We start from the raw sequence: 18,584 nt of genomic DNA, 5'->3' as shown, positions 1-18,584 counted from the left end.
ATATGCGACAAAGGCATCAAATTGTGCCTTCCTCTGTAAGCCGCCCTGAGTCCCCCCTCGGGGGATGAGAAGGGCGGGGTAAAAGTAATGGAAATAAATAAATAAATAAACAAATATGTTATACTATATTGTTGAACCTCCCTGGTTGAGAAGCATGCCCTAAGATGTCCTTGGCAAATCACCTTGGATCAACAAGCTTGAGAAGAGTTAGAAGGAACAGGAAGAGGAAAAGCAGGGTGATCTTAAACAGATCTTCATTCTTTCCTGAAAAAAAGGCATGGCCAGACTTACCGGGACAAAGAAGTTGCGGGGCTGGGCGTCCCCCACCACCATTTTTGCCTTGGGGGGGGGGGCTTCTTCTTCCCAGAAGCCCTTTCTGATGGTGGAAAGGTTTCCTGCTGGTGGGTCAAGGGGTCAATGGCCAACCGACCACGCCCACCGCAGGTGAGGCCTGATCTGGCCTCTCCCTCCTTTGTGGGCAGTAGGGCTGGTCAATTCGTTTCGTTAATTCGTAATTCGTTAAAAAATTCGTTAATTTTTGAATTACGAAACGATTACAAAACTTTTTTTTTAACCTGGAAGTGTTTTTAAATATCGAAACGGCAGGCGCCAAAAAATTTTGTATTTCCGTCCATTTCGGAAATACGTAAGATGGCCGCCTGCCGATGCTTGCTGGGAGCTCTCCTCTCTCGGTGCCGGCTGAGCAAGCGAGCGAGAGGGCGAGCGAGAGGGGCGAGCGAGCGGCGAGCGAGAGGGGCAAGCGAGGCATTCTCTCCTGACGTTTTGCCTGCATCTATGGCAAGCATCCTCAGAGGTAGTGAGGTCTATATTTATAAGGGTTTATATTTATGTGGAATAATGACCAGGGTGGGACAAAGGACTCTTGTCTGCTGGAGCGAGGTGTGAATGTTTCAACTGACCACCTTGATTAGCATTTGATGGCTTGGCAGTGCCTGGAGCAATCTTTTGTTGAGAGGTGACTGATTAGATGTCCCTGATTGGGTTGTTGTAGGTTTTTTCAGGCTATATGGCCATGGCCTAGAGGCATTTTCTCCTGACTTTTCGCCTGCATCTATGGCGAGCGAGAGGGGCGAGCGAGCGGCGAGCGAGCGGGGCGAGCGAGAGGGGCGAGCAAGCGGCGAGCGAGCGGGGTGAGCGAGAGGGGCGAGCGAGGCATTCTCTCCTGACGTTTTGCCTGCATCTATGGCAAGCATCCTCAGAGGTAGTGAGGTCTGTTGGAAGTAGGAAAAAGGGTTTATATTTATGTGGAATAATGACCAGGGTGGGACAAAGGACTCTTGTCTGCTGGAGCGAGGTGTGAATGTTTCAACTGACCACCTTGATTAGAGGGCCCGCCAGAGTGAGTGCCTGCCTTCCCTCCTTAATAATAATTTTAATTTCTCCTCCCTATTCTACTAAATTAATAATTAAATTTAAAAAATATTTTAAAAATATTGAAAAAAAAGGGCGCCATCTTTACAAAATGTTTTGTAAATATTTACGAAATTTCGTAAATACCGAACTTTTTTTTTGGAAAAATTTGTAATTATTTTAAATATCGAAACAAAAAAAACCCCCAATTACAAATCGATTTTAGAAACAAATTTTTGCGTTGTTACCCAGGCCTAGTGGGCAGCCTTATGAAGGCTCCCTGGCAGGCACTCGGCCTGCAACAGCTGATCCATCCCTCCCACCCTGCATGCAGTTTATGTTTTCATTGGCAGTTAACTTTTGTTGGTTTACCTTGTCATGGTTACCTGTTAACAGTTACTTGTTTATTTCATGCTCCTTGTTGGCATGGGGCATGGCCCCTGGATCTGGTTTGGTATCCCCCCCCCCAGCAGATAGGGGGGACGCCCGGTGGTCCCAGGGGTGCCGAGTTGCGTTTGCCTGGTATTGTGCCGGCAGCACCCTGGTGTGTGTGGGATCGGGCAGTATTGGGCTGCCTGATCATGATCCAGGACCCATGCTTGGCTGCCAACCCTTGTTCCTGCTATCAATAAATGAGTTGTGGCCATTGTTCATCCCACATCTTGTGTGAGTGTACTTCTTGGGTTGGCAATGGGAGGTGTGTCGCAACTAGGAGGGAAGGGGCCAGTCTATTATCTTAATGCTCTAATTGGTTCATAAGGAGAGATAGGCTTGGACAGGTAAGTTGGACCAGAATTGTTTAGGGCTTTATAGGCTAAAGCCAGCACTTTCAATTGTGCTCAGTAGCAGACTGGCCTGCCAGTGGAGCCGACGTAACGGGGGTTGTGTGCTCCTTGTATGCCACTCCAGTGAGCACCCTGGCTGTCATCCGTTGGACTATTTGGAGCTTCCAAAGAGTCCCCTTCAAAGAGTCACCCTCAACCTGTGTGCCAGCAGGTTGAGGGTGAACCCGGCAAAAACGGAGATTCTGTGGCTGGGTCAACTGGGCAGTAGGGATATCCAGCTGCCTACCCTGGAGGGTGAGGCGTTATGCCCATCATCATTGGTAAAGAGTCTGGGAGTCCTTTTGGATCCTCTGCTGATGATGGAGGCTCAGGTCTCCACCGTGAGTAGAACCACCTTCTTTCATCTGCAGCAGGCTATATGTCTGGCCCCCTCTCTGTCCAGGCTGCTGTTCGTTGGACTAATTGAAGCTTCCGGACCGTCTTCAAAGGCAACCCCACGTAGAGCGCGTTGCAGTAGTCTATATGGGATGTAACCATAGCATGTACTACCTTGGCCAAGTCAGACTTCCCAAGGTACAGGCGTAGCTGGCGCACAAGCTTCAATTGTGCAAATGCTCCCCTGGTCACCGCCGAAACCTGAGGTTCCAGGCTCAGCGATGAGTCCAGGATCACACCCAAGCTGTGAACCTGCATCTTCAGGGGGAGTGCAACCCTACAGAACACAGGCTGTAACCCTATGCCCAGTTCGGTCTTGTGACTGACCAGGAGTACCTCTGTCTTGTCAGGATTCAATTTCAATTTGTTTGCCCTCATCCAGATCATCACAGCGGCCAAGCACCAGCCTCCTTAGTAGCAGGGTGGAAGGTGACAGAGTTGGACGTCATCCACGTACAGATGGCACCGCACCCCGAAACTCTGGATGATCTCTCCCAGCGGCTTTATGTATATGTTGAACAACATGGGGGATAGTATGGAACCCTGAGGAACCTCACAAGACAACGGTTTTGGATTTGAACAGGTGTCCCCTACCAACACCTTCTGGGATCGACTCTCGAGGAAGGACTGGAACCACTGCAGAACAGTGCCTCCCAGGCCCATTCCAGCGAGGTGTCCCAGAAGGATACCATGGTCAATGGTATCGAAGTCCGCTGAGAGGTCCAGCAGAACCAACAAGGACACACTCCCCCTGTCTAGCTCCCGGCGCAGATCATCAACTAAGGCGACCAAGGCTGTCTTGGTTCCATGTCCCGGTCTAAAGCCAAACTGTGCCGGATCCAGATAGTCCGTGTCTTCCAAGAATACCTGGAGTTGTGAAACCACCACACGTTCCAGGACTTTGCCCAAGAAAGGGAGATTGCAAATAGGCCAATAGTTGACAAATTGAGTGGGGTCCAGTAAGGACCTCACAACCTCTGACGATGCTTACCATGGATGCAGGTGAAATATCAGGAGAGAATGCTTCTAGAACATGGCCATATAGCCCAAAAAACCTACAAGAACTCAATGTGTAGTGTCTAGATCTAAGGAAGTAATGCTACCCCTCTATTCTGCTTTGGTTAGACCACATCTGGAATACTGTGTCCAATTCTGGGCACCACAATTCAAGAGAGATATTGACAAGCTGGAATGTGTCCAGAGGAGGGCGACTCAAATGATCAAGGGTCTGGAGAACAAGCCCTATGAGGAGCGGCTTAGGGAACTGGGCATGTTTAGCCTGAAGAAGAGAAGGCTGAGAGGAGATATGATAGCTATGTATAAATATGTGAGAGGAAGCCACAGGGAGGAGGGAGCAAGCTTGTTTTCTGCTTCCTTGGAGACTAGGACGCGGAACAATGGCTTCAAACTACAAGAGAGGAGATTCCATCTGAACATGAGGAAGAACTTCCTGACTGTGAGAGCCGTTCAGCAGTGGAACTCTCTGCCCTGGAGTGTGGTGGAGGCTCCTTCTTTGGAAGCTTTTAAGCAGAGGCTGGATGGCCATTTGTCAGGGGTGATTTGAATGCAATATTCCTGCTTCTTGGCAGGGGGTTGGACTGGATGGCCCATGAGGTCTCTTCCAACTCTTTGATTCTATGATTCTAAATAGGCCAATAGTTGACAAATTGAGTGGGGTCCAGTAAGGACCTCACAACCTCTGACGATGCTTACCATGGATGCAGGTGAAATATCAGGAGAGAATGCTTCTAGAACATGGCCATATAGCCCAAAAAACCTACAAGAACTCAATGTCCTTCTCGTAAATTAACAGCCCTTTGAATAGAGCAAAGACCACAAATTCAAAGAAACATGAGCCCATTAGGAGAAGACTTCATTTATTGTCATCAACATCTCGATATGACAAAGTCTGACTGAGAGACATCTCATGGAGTTGTAACTCTAGGGATGGAATGCACACAAGGAACTGGGTCACCACAGAAGGAAGACATTGCGAGGATGTTCCTGTTCTCCTGAGTGCTCAGCATCTTGAAGCACTCATCAAAACAATGCCAGTTTGCAGAGATACGGCTGCTTCACCTCACAGTCCTCGTCGTTCCAAGTCATGTAGTCTAGAACAAAACAAGAACATATCAGAGATATCCTAATGCCCTTCTCCATCACTGCACTTAGAAAACGGCTCTGGTTCTTAACTGGGAAGAATAATGCACGAAAGAGACTCTTGCACAGTTTTCCTCCCAGCACAGTATGACTCCTCCGTGTCCATGGATTTGATATCCAGTTTCACTTATACACACTCCAAAAATGTCTCTCCCATGAGGGGTTTGTGGACCTCCAGTGTAACTCAATGGTATGGGTCCAGCTCAAGTATAGTCAAAATATGAGGGTTCTTCAAAAGGTTTCTGCACTTTTATATTTTTGTTTGAAACGATGAAATCAGGAGGAGAAGTAGTTGGTCATGTCTGAGAGCATCATGTGACTAGTTTGACTTCGTGGGCAATCCAGTCCAACCCCATTCTGCCAAGAGGCAGGAAAATCACATTCAAAGAACTCCCAACAGATGGCCATCCAGCCTCTGCTTAAAAGCCTCCATAGAAGGAGCCTCCACCACACTTTGGGGCAGAGAGTTCCACTGCTGAACAGCTCTCACAGTCAGAAGGTTCTTCCTAATGTTCAGGTGGAAGAACTTTCTGACTGTGAGAGCTGTTCAGCAGTGGAACTCTCTCTCTACACCAAAGTGTGGTGGAGGCTCCTTCTATGGAGGCTTTTAAACAAAGGCTGGATGGCCATCTGTTGGGGGTGCTTTGAACAGATTCATCTTCGCATGTCATCTATGATACAGTTCGGATTTAGTGCCATGTGGTTTCCACCTTTTTTGCCTTTTAAGGGGGAAAAGATTTTCTTTTCCTATTGACTTCTACCTTTCCAAGGATTGTTGTCATCTCCATTGAGTCCTGTCTTCTCACAATATGACCAAAGTATGACAGCCTTACTTTAGCTGTTTTGGCTTCTAGGGAGAATTTAGGCTTATTCAGAGCTTATTTTGGCCTCAGTTCCGAACTGTCTTCAAAGGAAACCCCATGTAGAGCATATTACAGTAGTCTATCCTACATGTAATGAGAGCGTGGACCACCATGGCCAAGTCTGACTTCCCAAGATACGAGAGCAGCTGGCATACAAGTTTTAATTGCGCGAAAGACCTCCTGGCCACTGCTGCAACTTGAGTTTCCAGGCTCAGCGATGAGTCCAGGAGGACCTCCAAGCTGCACAACTGCACCTTCAAGGGGAGTGTAACCCCATCCAGCACAGGCCGTAACCCTATACCCTGTTTGGCCTTGTGACTGACCAGGAGGACCTCTGTCTTGTCAGGACACTGTCTTGTTTTCTACCCACAACTTTACCCAAATATTTCATATTGTTGTCCTCCTCATCCTACTTTCCCACTTCATTTGCCATGAAGTTGGCTTCAACTTATGGTGTCCTCAACATCTCAGCTTAGGACTTCCAAATTCTTCCAAATTCAGTGCAGTAATGGCTCATGTGGTTATCATTTATTCTCAAATTTCCAAATGTGTCATGTTGTGTTATGACAAAACACTGAATTTGAAAAATTTAGAAGACCTAAGCTGAGATGTTGAGGACACCATAAGTTGAAGCCAACTTTATGGCAAATCTTATGCCACAAGAAATCAAATAAATACTGAGAAAGTTGGTGAAGTGAGTGGGGAGGCAATGGTATATTAGTCTCCAAGGTCTTGTGGGATGGGGGTGGGCAATTTGACCCTAATACATGGCAGTTGCCCACCCAACTTTGCCTCCTGGGCATCATTGCCTAAAACACACACAAACGACTCCTCACCTTTGCCATACAGTTCAACACAATTCTGTCTTTTGTAACAGTTGGATGGTTGTAGGTCTGCCCAGGGTAAGTAGTCAACGGCAGAGTTATCTGCCCATCTCCATAGTCGGTACTGCAGAAATAGAAAAGGATCTTCACTGGGGAAGAAAGGTAGCTTTCTGATGTCTTTGCCCTTGTCCACCACCCACATCCATAACCCTAGAAGAAGTAAGAACCCTTCAGAAGGGACATTGATGACTTGCCCACCTTGCAAATTTGCATGGCCCTTCTAGAATTGGTCCCTTTTACACCACACAAATATAGTACTGTGATTTCACTTTCACATCCTATGGGTTTCTGGGATTTGTAGTTTAGGGAGGGACCTTGAATGACTAAAGCACCCAACAGTTTTACTGGTAGTCCTCCGCTTCTTTGTGCCTTGCATCCCGAAGGTGAAAAATGGTGGCCTAATCCTATTGGCTAATACTATCTAGAAGAGATGAATTAGCATAATTGAATCATAAAGTTGGAAGAGACCAACCATTGGGGTTGGGCTAGATGGCAAAAGGGAATCCAGTCTCTTTTAAAGCTTCCAAGGAAATAGCTTCCACTGAACTCCAGGGCAGAGAGTTTCACTGCTGGACAGCTCTTCTTACCTTTAGAAATTTCTTCCTAATAATATTCAGGTGGAATCTCCTTTCCTGCAATTTGAATCCATTGCTCTGAGTCCTAGTTTCCAGGGCACCAGAAAACAAGCCCTTATTACATCCTTTCACACATGACTCTCATGTCTACTCTCAGCTATCTCTTCTGCAGGCTAAACGTGCCGAACTCTTTAAGATGCTCCTCATAGAACATGGTCTCCAGACCTTTGATCATTTTAGTCACTCTCTTCCCCTGAATACCTTCCAGGTTGTCAATATCCCTCTCGAATTGCTTTGACCAAAATTGGACACAGCAATTCCAGATGAGGTTTGGCCCAAGCCGAATAGAGAGACACCATGACTTCTCTCAATTGAAGAGAGATATTGACAACCTGGTATGTGTCCAGAGGAGGGCAACTAAAATGATCAAGGGTCTGGAGAACAAGCCCTATGAGGAGCGGCTTAAGGAGCTGGGCATGTTTAGCCTGAAGAAGAGAAAGCTGAGTGGAAACAAGATAGCCATGTATAAATGCGTGAGAGAAAGTCCTAGGGAGGAGGGAGTAAGCTTGTTTTCTGCTGCCCTGGAGACTAGGAGGCAATGGAACAATGGCTTCAAACTACAAGAGAGGAGATTCCATATGAACATGAGGAAGAACATCCTGACTGTGAGAACTGTTCAGCAGTGGAACTCTCTGCCCTGGAGGGAGTGTGGTGGAGGCTCCTTCTTTGGAAGCTTTTAAACAGTGGCTGGGTGGCCATCTGTCAGGGGTGCTTTGAATGCAATTTTCTTGCTTCTTGGCAGAATGGGGTTGGACTGGATAGCCCATGAGGTCTCTTCCAACTCTAGGATTCTATGATTCTATGCTTCTTGATCTGGACACTAGAATCATAGAATCATAGAATCAAAGAGTTGGAAGAGACCTCCTGGGCCATCCAGTCCAACCCCATTCTGCCAAGAAGCAGGAATATTGCATTCAAATCACCCCTGACAAATGGCCATCCAGCCTCTGCTTAAAAGCTTCCAAAGAAGGAGCCTCCACCACACTCCGGGGCAGAGAGTTCCACTGCTGAACGGCTCTCACAGTCAGGAAGTTCTTCCTCATGTTCAGATGGAATCTCCTCTCTTGTAGTTTGAAGCCATTGTTCCATTGCGTCCTAGTCTCCAGGGAAGCAGAAAACAAGCTTGCTCCCTCCTCCTCCCTGTGGCTTCCTCTCACATATTTATACATGGCTATCATATCTCCTCTCATCCTTCTCTTCTTCAGGCTAAACATGCCCAGTTCCCTAAGCCGCTCCTCATAGGGCTTGTTCTCCAGACCCTTGATCATTTTAGTCGCCCTCCTCTGGACACATTCCAGCTTGTCAATAGCTTGACCTCTTTGGATACAGCTCAAAATTTCATTGGCTTTTTAGATGTTGCATCACAGTCTTGGCTTATGTTTAACTTGTTGTCCACTAAGACTCCAAGCTCTTTTTCACATGTGTCTCTGATGTGGAGCCAGGTGTCAGCCATCCTAGATCGTTGCATGTTATTTTTTCTGCCCATTGGGGCAACTATTGGAGAAACAAAGTACAGGCAGTCCCTGAGTTGCAAACATCCAATTTACAAATTACTCACAATTAAGAACAAGTTTGAGACAACAGGAAGTTGAGAAAAGTCTATCACTCAGAAGAGAATGTGTGTGTGTGTGGATGGAGTTATACTTAAAGATATACCTGGTCTGACTTACATGCAAATTCAAATTCAGCTACAGAACGTAGACTGCTTGTAATCAGATTCTGGCCAATATGGTTCTTCTACATCAGGCATGGACAAACTCCAGCCCTCCAGGTGTTTTGGATTTCAACACCCACAATTTCTTACAGCTTACAGGCTGTTAGGCATTATGGGAGTTGAAGTCCAAAACACCTGGAGGGTCAAAGTTCTACATGGTAGTCCTTCAAACATTTTCTGATGGCTATGATCCTCATTATCTGCCAATGTCACAGTCAGAGAACCAGGGATGATCATGGCCAGCATCCTCTTCTTCTGGGGACAGGATGGCATAAAGTGGACCATGCCAATATTTTGAGACCAAACGAGAACTTGAGACCACTCACTTTCCCACGAGAGCTGCTGGACAATCCGATCCAAATCTGGTAAATTTCATCATAGTGGATCTGAAGAGAGGACGACACGGCCCGCAGCTCACGGTCGCTGAGGATGGAGGCAAGATGCGAAGTCTTTCCATAGGTTCTGCAGTCTGTCTGCAAGAGGTAGAAACATGGGACTTTGAGACAAAAACCTGCTCTACAACACCAAGAAGGTTATAATCTTTGGGACACCTTTCCATCCAATTTTGGGATCCTTGGACCCCACTTTTGTAGCTATTGACACCACCTCCTAGGGTACATCTACATGGATAAAGTAATGCTGTTTGACAACATAGAATCATAGAATCCTAGAATCAAAGAGTTGGAAGAGACCTCCTGGGCCATCCAGTCCAACCCCATTCTGCCAAGAAGCAGGAATATTGCATTCAAAGCACCCCTGACAGATGGCCATCCAGCCTCTGTTTAAAAGCTTCCAAAGAAGGAGCCTCCACCACACTCCGGGGCAGAGAGTTCCACTGCTGAACGGCTCTCACAGTCAGGAAGTTCTTCCTCATGTTCAGATGGAATCTCCTCTCTTGTAGCTTGAAGCCATTGTTCCATTGCGTCCTAGTCTCCAGGGAAGCAGAAAGGAAGCTTGCTCACTCCTCCTCCCTGTGGCTTCCTCTCACATATTTATACATGGCTATCATATCCCCTCTCAGCCTTCTCTTCTACAGGCTAAACATGCCCAGCTCGTTAAGCCGCTCCTCATAGGGCTTGTTCTCCAGACCTTTTATCATTTTAGTCGCCCTCCTCTGGACACATTCCAGCTTGTCAATATCTCTCTTGAATTGTGGTGCCCAGAACTGGACACAATATTCCAGATGTGGTCTAACCAAAACAGAATAGAGGGGTAGCATTACTTCCCTAGATCTAGTCACTAGGCTCCTATTGATGCAGGCCAATTCCATTTGCCTAGCTGAGTCCTAAGGAATCCTGGGAGTTGCAGTTTTGCAAGATTCTTAGCTCTCTGACAAAGAGTGCTGGTGCCTCAACAAACTACAAGTCCCATGATTCCATAGCATTGAGCCCTGGCAGTTTGTGTGGTGCCAAGCTGCATTAATTCTGCAGTGTAGGTGCACCCCCAGTTCTGGGTTATTCTTTTTTTAAATGGAATATCTGTATTTGCATATATCTCCATAATGAGATGCAAAGGTATGCATTTAGAATAAGAAATAAGGAGGAGATTTTCCAGGGCAGAAGTCAGTGCCACAGTTTGCACCTCAAAGGGGAATTTCAACTTGCAAAACGATACAGGGTGCATTTGTCACATTAAGACTATTCATGGACTGTAATTAAAAGTTGCTAATGAGAACGGAAATGTATGAAAGATGAATGAATGAGAGCTAATAATTTTGAAGACACCATTCTAAAAATATTGAGGCCTGGAAAACAAAGACTATTTGTGGACTGTAATTAAAAGTTGCTAATGAGAACTGAAATGTATGAAAGATGAATGAATGAGAGCTAATAATTTTGAAGACCCCATTCTAAAAATATTGAGGCCTAGAAAACAAAGACTATTCGTGGACTGTAATTAAAAGTTGCTAATGAGAACTGAAATGTATGAAAGATGAATGAATGAGAGCTAATAATTTTGAAGACACCATTCTAAAAATATTGAGGCCTGGAAAACAACTACTATTCATGGAGTGTAATTAAAAGTTGCTAATGAGAAGTGAAATGTATGAAAGATGAATGAATGAGAGCTAATAATTTTGAAGACACCATTCTAAAAATATTGAGGCCTGGAAAACAACGACTATTCATGGACTGTAATTAAAAGTTGCTAATGAGAACTGAATTGTATGAAAGATGAATGAATGAGAGCTAATGATTTTGAAGACACCATTCTAAAAATATTGAGGCCTGGAAAAACAACTACTATTCATGGACTGTAATTAAAAGTTGCTAATGAGAACTGAAATGTATGAAAGATGAATGAATGAGAGCTAATAATTTTGAAGACACCATTCTAAAAATACTGAGGCCTGTAAAACAACGACTATTCATGGACTCTAATTAAAAGTTGCTAATTGGAACTGAAATGTATGAAAGATGAATGAATGAGAGGAGCTAATAATTTTGAAGACACCATTCTAAAAATATTGAGGCCTGGAAAAACAACTACTATTCATGGACTGTAATTAAAAGTTGCTAATGAGAACTGAAATGGTTGATCTGCCGCAGTAAACTGCTGGCAGTGATAAGAGAAATGTTTATATCTGTTAATCAGAGACAGTGGCTCTTTTAAGTTAAGGAAAGGTTTACGATGTTAAGAAGGAAGTCAGTATAAGCCTTGCATTATCAACACCAATTAGGAAGAGTCAACATCTGCCAGGAAACTGTGATGAAGCCAGGATGGCTCAGGATGGAAAACATCTATCATTAATTTACAACTCTGGGACAACATCAGTAGAAATATTGCTATTTAAGTGGCCTTATATAGCGACAGACCAGAGGAGTCTTGCTCACCCGCTATGCTCTGCTCTATTGGGAAGGAGAGAGATAGTGTACCATGGAGAGTGTTAGATCTGTTATGGGAAAGCAGGATTTGTCAGTATGTGTTGAAGTATGTAATGTGTTTTAAATGTAATTTCATGCAGTAGAAATATGGATGCCATAAGATTGTATTGCTGTGATGTATGTTTATGTTAGAGGCTGTGAGAAAGTAGCCCTGAGATACTCTCTGTGTGGAGTTGTGAGAAAATTAGGGAGTATCTGGTATCTGCCAAGCAGCTGCAGAATTGTTTACACTTCTACTTCCTTTGTCCTGTGTACTGCGTATTTCATGTCTGGTCGCTTACTGTAAGAGATGTGTTTTGGAACTGCTCTAAGTAAATTGAACCTGTTTTGTAACCAGACGTCTCCAGAGTCCATGTTTTCTTCGAAGCCCAGGCATGTAGCCAGGGGGGGGGCTCGGGGGGCTTCAGCCCCCCCCGAAATTCTCATGGTGTTTCGCGAAAAGGCTTTACTGGTGCATTATTTAAACTGTTATGTTTATTAATATCATGATTTGATCACCATTCTCAATATATCCCATATGTATGGGGGTATTGGGGTAATGATACAAAAGGTTTGCTAGGCTAGACCCTCTTTCACTCAGACTCAGCCCCCCCCCCCCCGAAACTCAGCCCCCCCCCCCTGAAACCCCCCCTGAAAATTTTTTAGCCCCCCCCAAAACGAAATCCTGGCTACGGGCCTGTCGAAGCCTGTGCAAAACTTCCGCTAATGCTAACAGGATTCTGTACACTTTGGACCACATTAAATGTCATGCCACCATACTTGGGCTTTGTGCTTTCACAAGGTCTTGAGCCTTTTCTAACAAATAGTGTTGGCACCTCACCAAACTATAATTCCCAGGATTCCATAGATCAAGAGTTGTTAGACTGCATTCATTTGACAATGTAGATGCCCCAAAAGGTTCAGTTCTCCTTATCTAAAATACTTGGGGCCAGAGGTGTTTTCGATTTTGGATTGTTTAGTTTTTGTTGTTGCTATTATTTGTCCTTGGATTTTGGAAAACCTATATTTGTATATATAATATTACATTCCATATATAGATTGATGGGACCAAAGTCTAAATGTTCATTCATGTTTCATATGCACCTTATAGACATAGTCCTATGGTAATCTCATGCACAATTCTTTTTGTGACTCTTTTGTGCATGAAATACAGTCTGTGTACACTGAACTATTTGAAAGCAAAGGTGGCACTATCTTAGCCATTCATGGAAACCCACTGGGAGACCTGTGGTGAGTCACATTCTCTCAGCCTCCATGGAAGACAACTGCAAACCTATGAGTAATTTTTGCTGAGATAACCCTACAAGCTGGAGATGAGTTGAAGACACATCACAACATCTTGAGATCTTGAGATGCTGGGCAGAATATCTAGATATCTAAAGGGAGTGGGGAGAGGAGTGGGTTGCCATTTCATTGAAACATACCTAAAGGCTTAGGGGTGTCCAGGTGAGCCAGGGGTCACTCCTTACCTCTGCATCGTACCAATTCAAGGGGGTCCTGGAGAAGTAATAGCAAAACTGCTCGTGTGAAAACCAGTTAAGGGGACAGGTGATGGAGGAGACTGGAAGAAAGAGGAAAAAATGGTGCATTATTGGATGTATTGTCAAAGACTTTCATTACCAGAATTACTGGGGTGTTGTGTGGTTTCTGGGCTGTTCTAGCAACATTTTCTCCTGACATTTTGCCTGCATCTGTGGCTGGCATCTTATGAGGATCCATCAGCCATAGATGCAGGTGAAACATCAGGATAAAATGCTGCTAGAATACGTCCATACGTATTCTAGAAACCACACAACACCAGGTGCATTATTTGGATGGTGAAGAAGAACTGGATGGGTCAGAACTCAAACTAATAGAAGACCCCAGTTGATGACCCCAGCCAAGACAGAGAGGATGCACTCCTGGAATAGAAAGCTATTCATATGCAAAAGGGTCTTCTAGAATAATCACGAAGTCATCTACAAATAGATTTACTTTCTAAGGACCCGTCTATGTTGCCATTGTAATGCAGATTGAACTGCATTACATGATCAGAGCAAACTAAGCATGAGGAAAACGTTTGACACAGGGGCCACACTGTGTTTCAAAATTTGACTGACAGCCTGGGCCAGTGGCAGATGTTTGTGTGAACTAATAAATATTGTATTCCCAAAGGCTTTCATGGCCGGAATCACTGAGGTGTTGTGTGGTTTCCGGGCTGTATGGCTGTGTTCTAGCAGCATTTTCTCCTGGCGTTTCACCTGCATCTGTGACTGATGTCTTCAGAGGATCTCAATTGCATGTATAAGTTTTGCCCTTTAAAGTACTATTATAATAATTTGAAGAGAGCATTGAAGAAGATATTGTTGTTGTTGTTGTTGTTGTTGTTATTATTATTATTATTATTATTATTATTATTATTATTATTAGGGATTAGTTAGGGAGCACTATATTTTTGAAAAAGCAATTTTTTTGAGGGAGCAGTGAGGGAGCACTACGTGTGTTTTCCTGTTATTCCCACAGGAGTATGTCCCCGGTCGTGGAAACAACCCTCATTTAGGGCAAGGGAAGTGGGGAGTCGGAATAACCAGCAAAAATGGGAGAAATGGGGGAAATGGTTCCTCCTTCAACTCCCCTCCTGTAAAATGGACTATCCTTTTCTCTCTAGCACCCCCTGGTGGCCTCCAACCGGATGATAAAACAGTACTGAATATTGGGTTGCTGAGGTTTCCGGGCTGAATGGCCATATTCCAGAAGCATTCTCACCTGATGTTTCACCCACATCTATAACAAGCATTCTGACAAATTGCGAAGTCTTCACAACCTCTGAGGATGTCTGCCATAGATGTAGGCGAAACATGAGGAGAGAATGCTTCTGGAATATAGTCAGACAGCCCAGAAAACCATTTCCTCCAGTGAAAATGGGAGAAATGGAGGAAATGGTTCCTTCTTCGACTCCCTTCCTGTAAAATGGACTATCCTTTTCTCTCTAGCACCCCCTTGTGGCCTCCAACCAGATAATGAAACAGTACTGAATATTGGGTTGCTATGAGTTTTCCAGGCTATATGGCCATATTCCAGAAGCATTCTCTCCCGATGTTTCGCCCACGTCTATAGCAGGCATCCTCAGAAGCTGCAAAGTCTTCACAACCTCTGAGGATGCCGGCCATAGATGTAGGCAAAATATCAGGAGAGAATGCTTCTGGAACATAGTCAGACAGCCCAGAAAACCATTCCCCCCAGCAAAAATGGAAGAAATGAGCGAAATGGTTCCTCCTTCAACTCCCTTCCTGTAAAATGGACTATAATTTCTCTCTAGCACCCCCTGGTGGCCTCCAAAAGGATAATGAAACAGTACTAAATATTGAGTTGCTATGAGATTTCCAGGCTGTATGGCCATATTCCAGAAGCATTCTCTCCTGATGTTTCGCCCACGTCTATAGCAGGCATCCTCAGAAGCTGCAAAGTCTTCACAACCTCTGAGGATGCCGGCCATAGATGTAGGCAAAATATCAGGAGAGAATGCTTCTGGAACATAGTCAGACAGCCCAGAAAACCATTCCCCCCAGCAAAAATGGAAGAAATGAGCAAAATGGTTCCTACTTCAACTCCTCTCCTGTGAAATGGCATCCTCAGAAGTTGCAAAGTCTTCACAATCTATGGATGCCTGCCATAGATGTAGGTGAAACATGAGGAGAGAATGCTTCTGGAACATAGCCAGACAGCCCAGAAAACCATTCCCCCCAGCAAAAATGGAAGAAATGAGCGAAATGGTTCCTCCTTCAACTCCCTTCCTGTAAAATGGACTATAATTTTCTCTCTAGCACCCCTGGTGGCCTCCAACAGGATAATGAAACAGTACTAAATATTGAGTTGCTATGAGATTTCCAGGCTGTATGGCCATATTCCAGAAGCATTCTCTCCTGATGTTTCACCCACGTCTATAGCAGGCATCCTCAGAAGTTGTGAAGCCTTCACAACCTCTGAAGGTGCATGCCATAGATGTAGGTGAAACATCAGGAGAGAATGCTTCTGGAATATAGCCAGACAGCCTGGAAAACTCACAGCAACCCAGTGATTACAACCATGAAAGCCTTCAACAGTAGTGAATATTGTATAATAGAAATAAAAATATTTCTGTTATACAAGATGCATGAATGAAAGAGTTACAGCATATTAAGACCATACCTTGTGAAATGAAGGAGATGAGCAGGAGGCCCAAAAGGGTGAAATGGCACCTTGGTGTTGCCTCCATCTGCACCTAAGAAGTTTGTGTAGAAAACCAATAGTTACTCCCATTGAACATGGACTAAATCCTGTTGTTAATTCTGATTACAGCTCACCATGGAATTAACTGTTGGGAATATCCAACTAATCTACCTATAAGTTGGCTCGACAGTTGATTTACTGATTTATTTAGAACTTTTATATCCTGTTCTTCTCTACCTCCGTGGAGGGACTCAGAATGGCTAACAACAGCAAGGATTCAATGCTAGACAATAAATATCATCATAGAACTACATACACAAAAAATAAGTTCTGAAATATACATAAAAGACAATTCATCAAGTTAAAACATCATCCAATTCAATCCAAACATTGTGGTCAAATAACTCTTGGTTATGTGAATCTGTGAATGCCAGATTTCAAAGCCAGGATTTAGCTGCTTCCTGAAGGACAGAAGGGAAGGGGCAGACCTAATCTTGCCGGGGAGAGATTTCCACAGCTGGGGGGCCAACACAGAGAAGGCCCTGCCTCTCGTCCCCACCAAACGTGCCTACAAAGGTGGTGGGACCTAGAGAAGGCCCTCCAGAAGATCTTAAAGTTCTTGATGGTTAATAGGGGAAGATACGTTTGGACAGGTAAACTGAGCCGGAACCGTGTAGGTGTAATGTATTATGTTCTGCAGTTGATGGTGGTTGGTGATTGAAGTCTTAGTTCTAAAGGGTAGTGTAATCTGTAAGTAAAAGTTCATGGGTGAAAGCAGTTATGGGTGGAGGTATGCAAGAGATGGGTTGCAGCTGTAGCTAGCCTTGGGGCTGATCTTCGGGAGAAAAGTATTGTCTTATCTTGGTGGTAGATGCTGCTGGTTTCCCCCAGGTATGTTGTTCTATGATAATACTATGATATAAGTAGCTAGCCTTGGGGCTGATCTTCGGGAGAAAAGTATTGTCTTATCTTGGTGGTAGATGCTGCTGGTTTCCCCCAGGTATGTTGTTCTATGATAATACTATGATATAAGTAGCTAGCCTTGGGGCTGATCTTCGGGAGAAAAGTATTGTCTTATCTTGGTGGTAGATGCTGCTGGTTTCCCCCAGGTATGTTGTTCTATGATAATACTATGATATAAGTAGCTAGCCTTGGGGCTGATCTTCGGGAGAAAAGTATTGTCTTATCTTGGTGGTAGATGCTGCTGGTTTCCCCCAGGTATGTTGTTCTATGATAATACTATGATATAAGTAGCTAGCCTTGGGGCTGATCTTCGGGAGAAAAGTATTGTCTTATCTTGGTGGTAGATGCTGCTGGTTTCCCCCAGGTATGTTGTTCTATGATAATACTATGATATAAGTAGCTAGCCTTGGGGCTGATCTTCGGGAGAAAACTATTGTCTTATCTTGGTGGTAGATGCTGCTGGTTTCCCCCAGGTATGTTGTTCTATGATAATACTATGATATAAGTAGCTAGCCTTGGGGCTGATCTTCGGGAGAAAAGTATTGTCTTATCTTGGTGGTAGATGCTGCTGGTTTCCCCCAGGTATGTTGTTCTATGATAATACTATGATATAAGTAGCTAGCCTTGGGGCTGATCTTCGGGAGAAAAGTATTGTCTTATCTTGGTGGTAGATGCTGCTGGTTTCCCCCAGGTATGTTGTTCTATGATAATACTATGATATAAGTAGCTAGCCTTGGGGCTGATCTTCGGGAGAAAACTATTGTCTTATCTTGGTGGTAGATGCTGCTGGTTTCCCCCAGGTATGTTGTTCTATGATAATACTATGATATAAGTAGCTAGCCTTGGGGCTGATCTTCGGGAGAAAAGTATTGTCTTATCTTGGTGGTAGATGCTGCTGGTTTCCCCCAGGTATGTTGTTCTATGATAATACTATGATATAAGTAGCTAGCCTTGGGGCTGATCTTCGGGAGAAAACTATTGTCTTATCTTGGTGGTAGATGCTGCTGGTTTCCCCCAGGTATGTTGTTCTATGATAATACTATGATATAAGTAGCTAGCCTTGGGGCTGATCTTCGGGAGAAAAGTATTGTCTTATCTTGGTGGTAGATGCTGCTGGTTTCCCCCAGGTATGTTGTTCTATGATAATACTATGATATAAGTAGCTAGCCTTGGGGCTGATCTTCGGGAGAAAAGTATTGTCTTATCTTGGTGGTAGATGCTGCTGGTTTCCCCCAGGTATGTTGTTCTATGATAATACTATGATATAAGTAGCTAGCCTTGGGGCTGATCTTCGGGAGAAAACTATTGTTTTATCTTGGTGGTAGATGCTGCTGGTTTTCCCCCAGGTTTGTGGATTTTCAGTGTCCTGACCTGTCTCCTGAACCTTTGGAATCCTGGAACCTTGAACCTTTGGACTGGCTTTTGACTACGGTATAGACTCTTGATCCCTGGACTTTGTTTATTCAACTCTCGGTGTTTGACCACTGGACTGGACCTTTTGACAACGCAGTTATCTTGAACTTGCAACAGTGTTTGCTGTTTTCGTTTTGTATTCTGTGGCCGAGTGTTATCTTTATGTTTTATATTTTGGATTATTAAAACAGCCAGAAAGTAAGTGCTGTTTTAATTAAATTGTTGTATACAAACTGAGTTTCTGTTTGGTTCATCTCTGCCTCTATAAAGGCAAAGGCCTGGCAACGT

General features: G+C 44.4%; 1 protein-coding gene across 1 annotated transcript; it reads right to left on the bottom strand.

The window, feature by feature from the left end:
- Positions 1–4,490: 4,490 nt before the first annotated feature.
- LOC137097106 (C-type lectin lectoxin-Thr1-like) lies at positions 4,491–15,967 on the bottom strand. Its single transcript, XM_067468406.1, has 5 exons — positions 15,900–15,967; positions 13,202–13,293; positions 9,174–9,320; positions 6,451–6,562; positions 4,491–4,702 (listed from the first exon to the last, which is right to left on the bottom strand). Exons 1-5 carry the CDS (start codon positions 15,964–15,966, stop codon positions 4,632–4,634), a joined length of 489 nt encoding a protein of 162 aa, XP_067324507.1. The 5' UTR covers position 15,967; the 3' UTR covers positions 4,491–4,631.
- Positions 15,968–18,584: the final 2,617 nt, after the last annotated feature.

The sequence above is a fragment of the Anolis sagrei genome, chromosome 5 (assembly GCF_037176765.1).
Source record: "Anolis sagrei isolate rAnoSag1 chromosome 5, rAnoSag1.mat, whole genome shotgun sequence".
Classification (NCBI taxonomy): domain Eukaryota; kingdom Metazoa; phylum Chordata; class Lepidosauria; order Squamata; family Dactyloidae; genus Anolis; species Anolis sagrei.
This window is presented reverse-complemented; position numbering and strand designations above follow the sequence as displayed.

What these genes read in the sequence shown, in the direction of transcription:
- LOC137097106 (XM_067468406.1), bottom strand. Translation starts at nt 15,966, where the DNA reads ATGGAGGCAACACCAAGGTGCCATTTCACCCTTTTGGGCCTCCTGCTC. An exon ending in CCAGCAGCTCTCGTGGGAAA is followed by an intron (nt 6,563 to 9,173) that starts GTGAGTGGTCTC and finishes CTATTTCTGCAG; the next exon opens with TACCGACTATGGAGATGGGC. An exon ending in TGTTGAACTGTATGGCAAAG is followed by an intron (nt 4,703 to 6,450) that starts GTGAGGAGTCGT and finishes GTTTTGTTCTAG; the next exon opens with ACTACATGACTTGGAACGAC.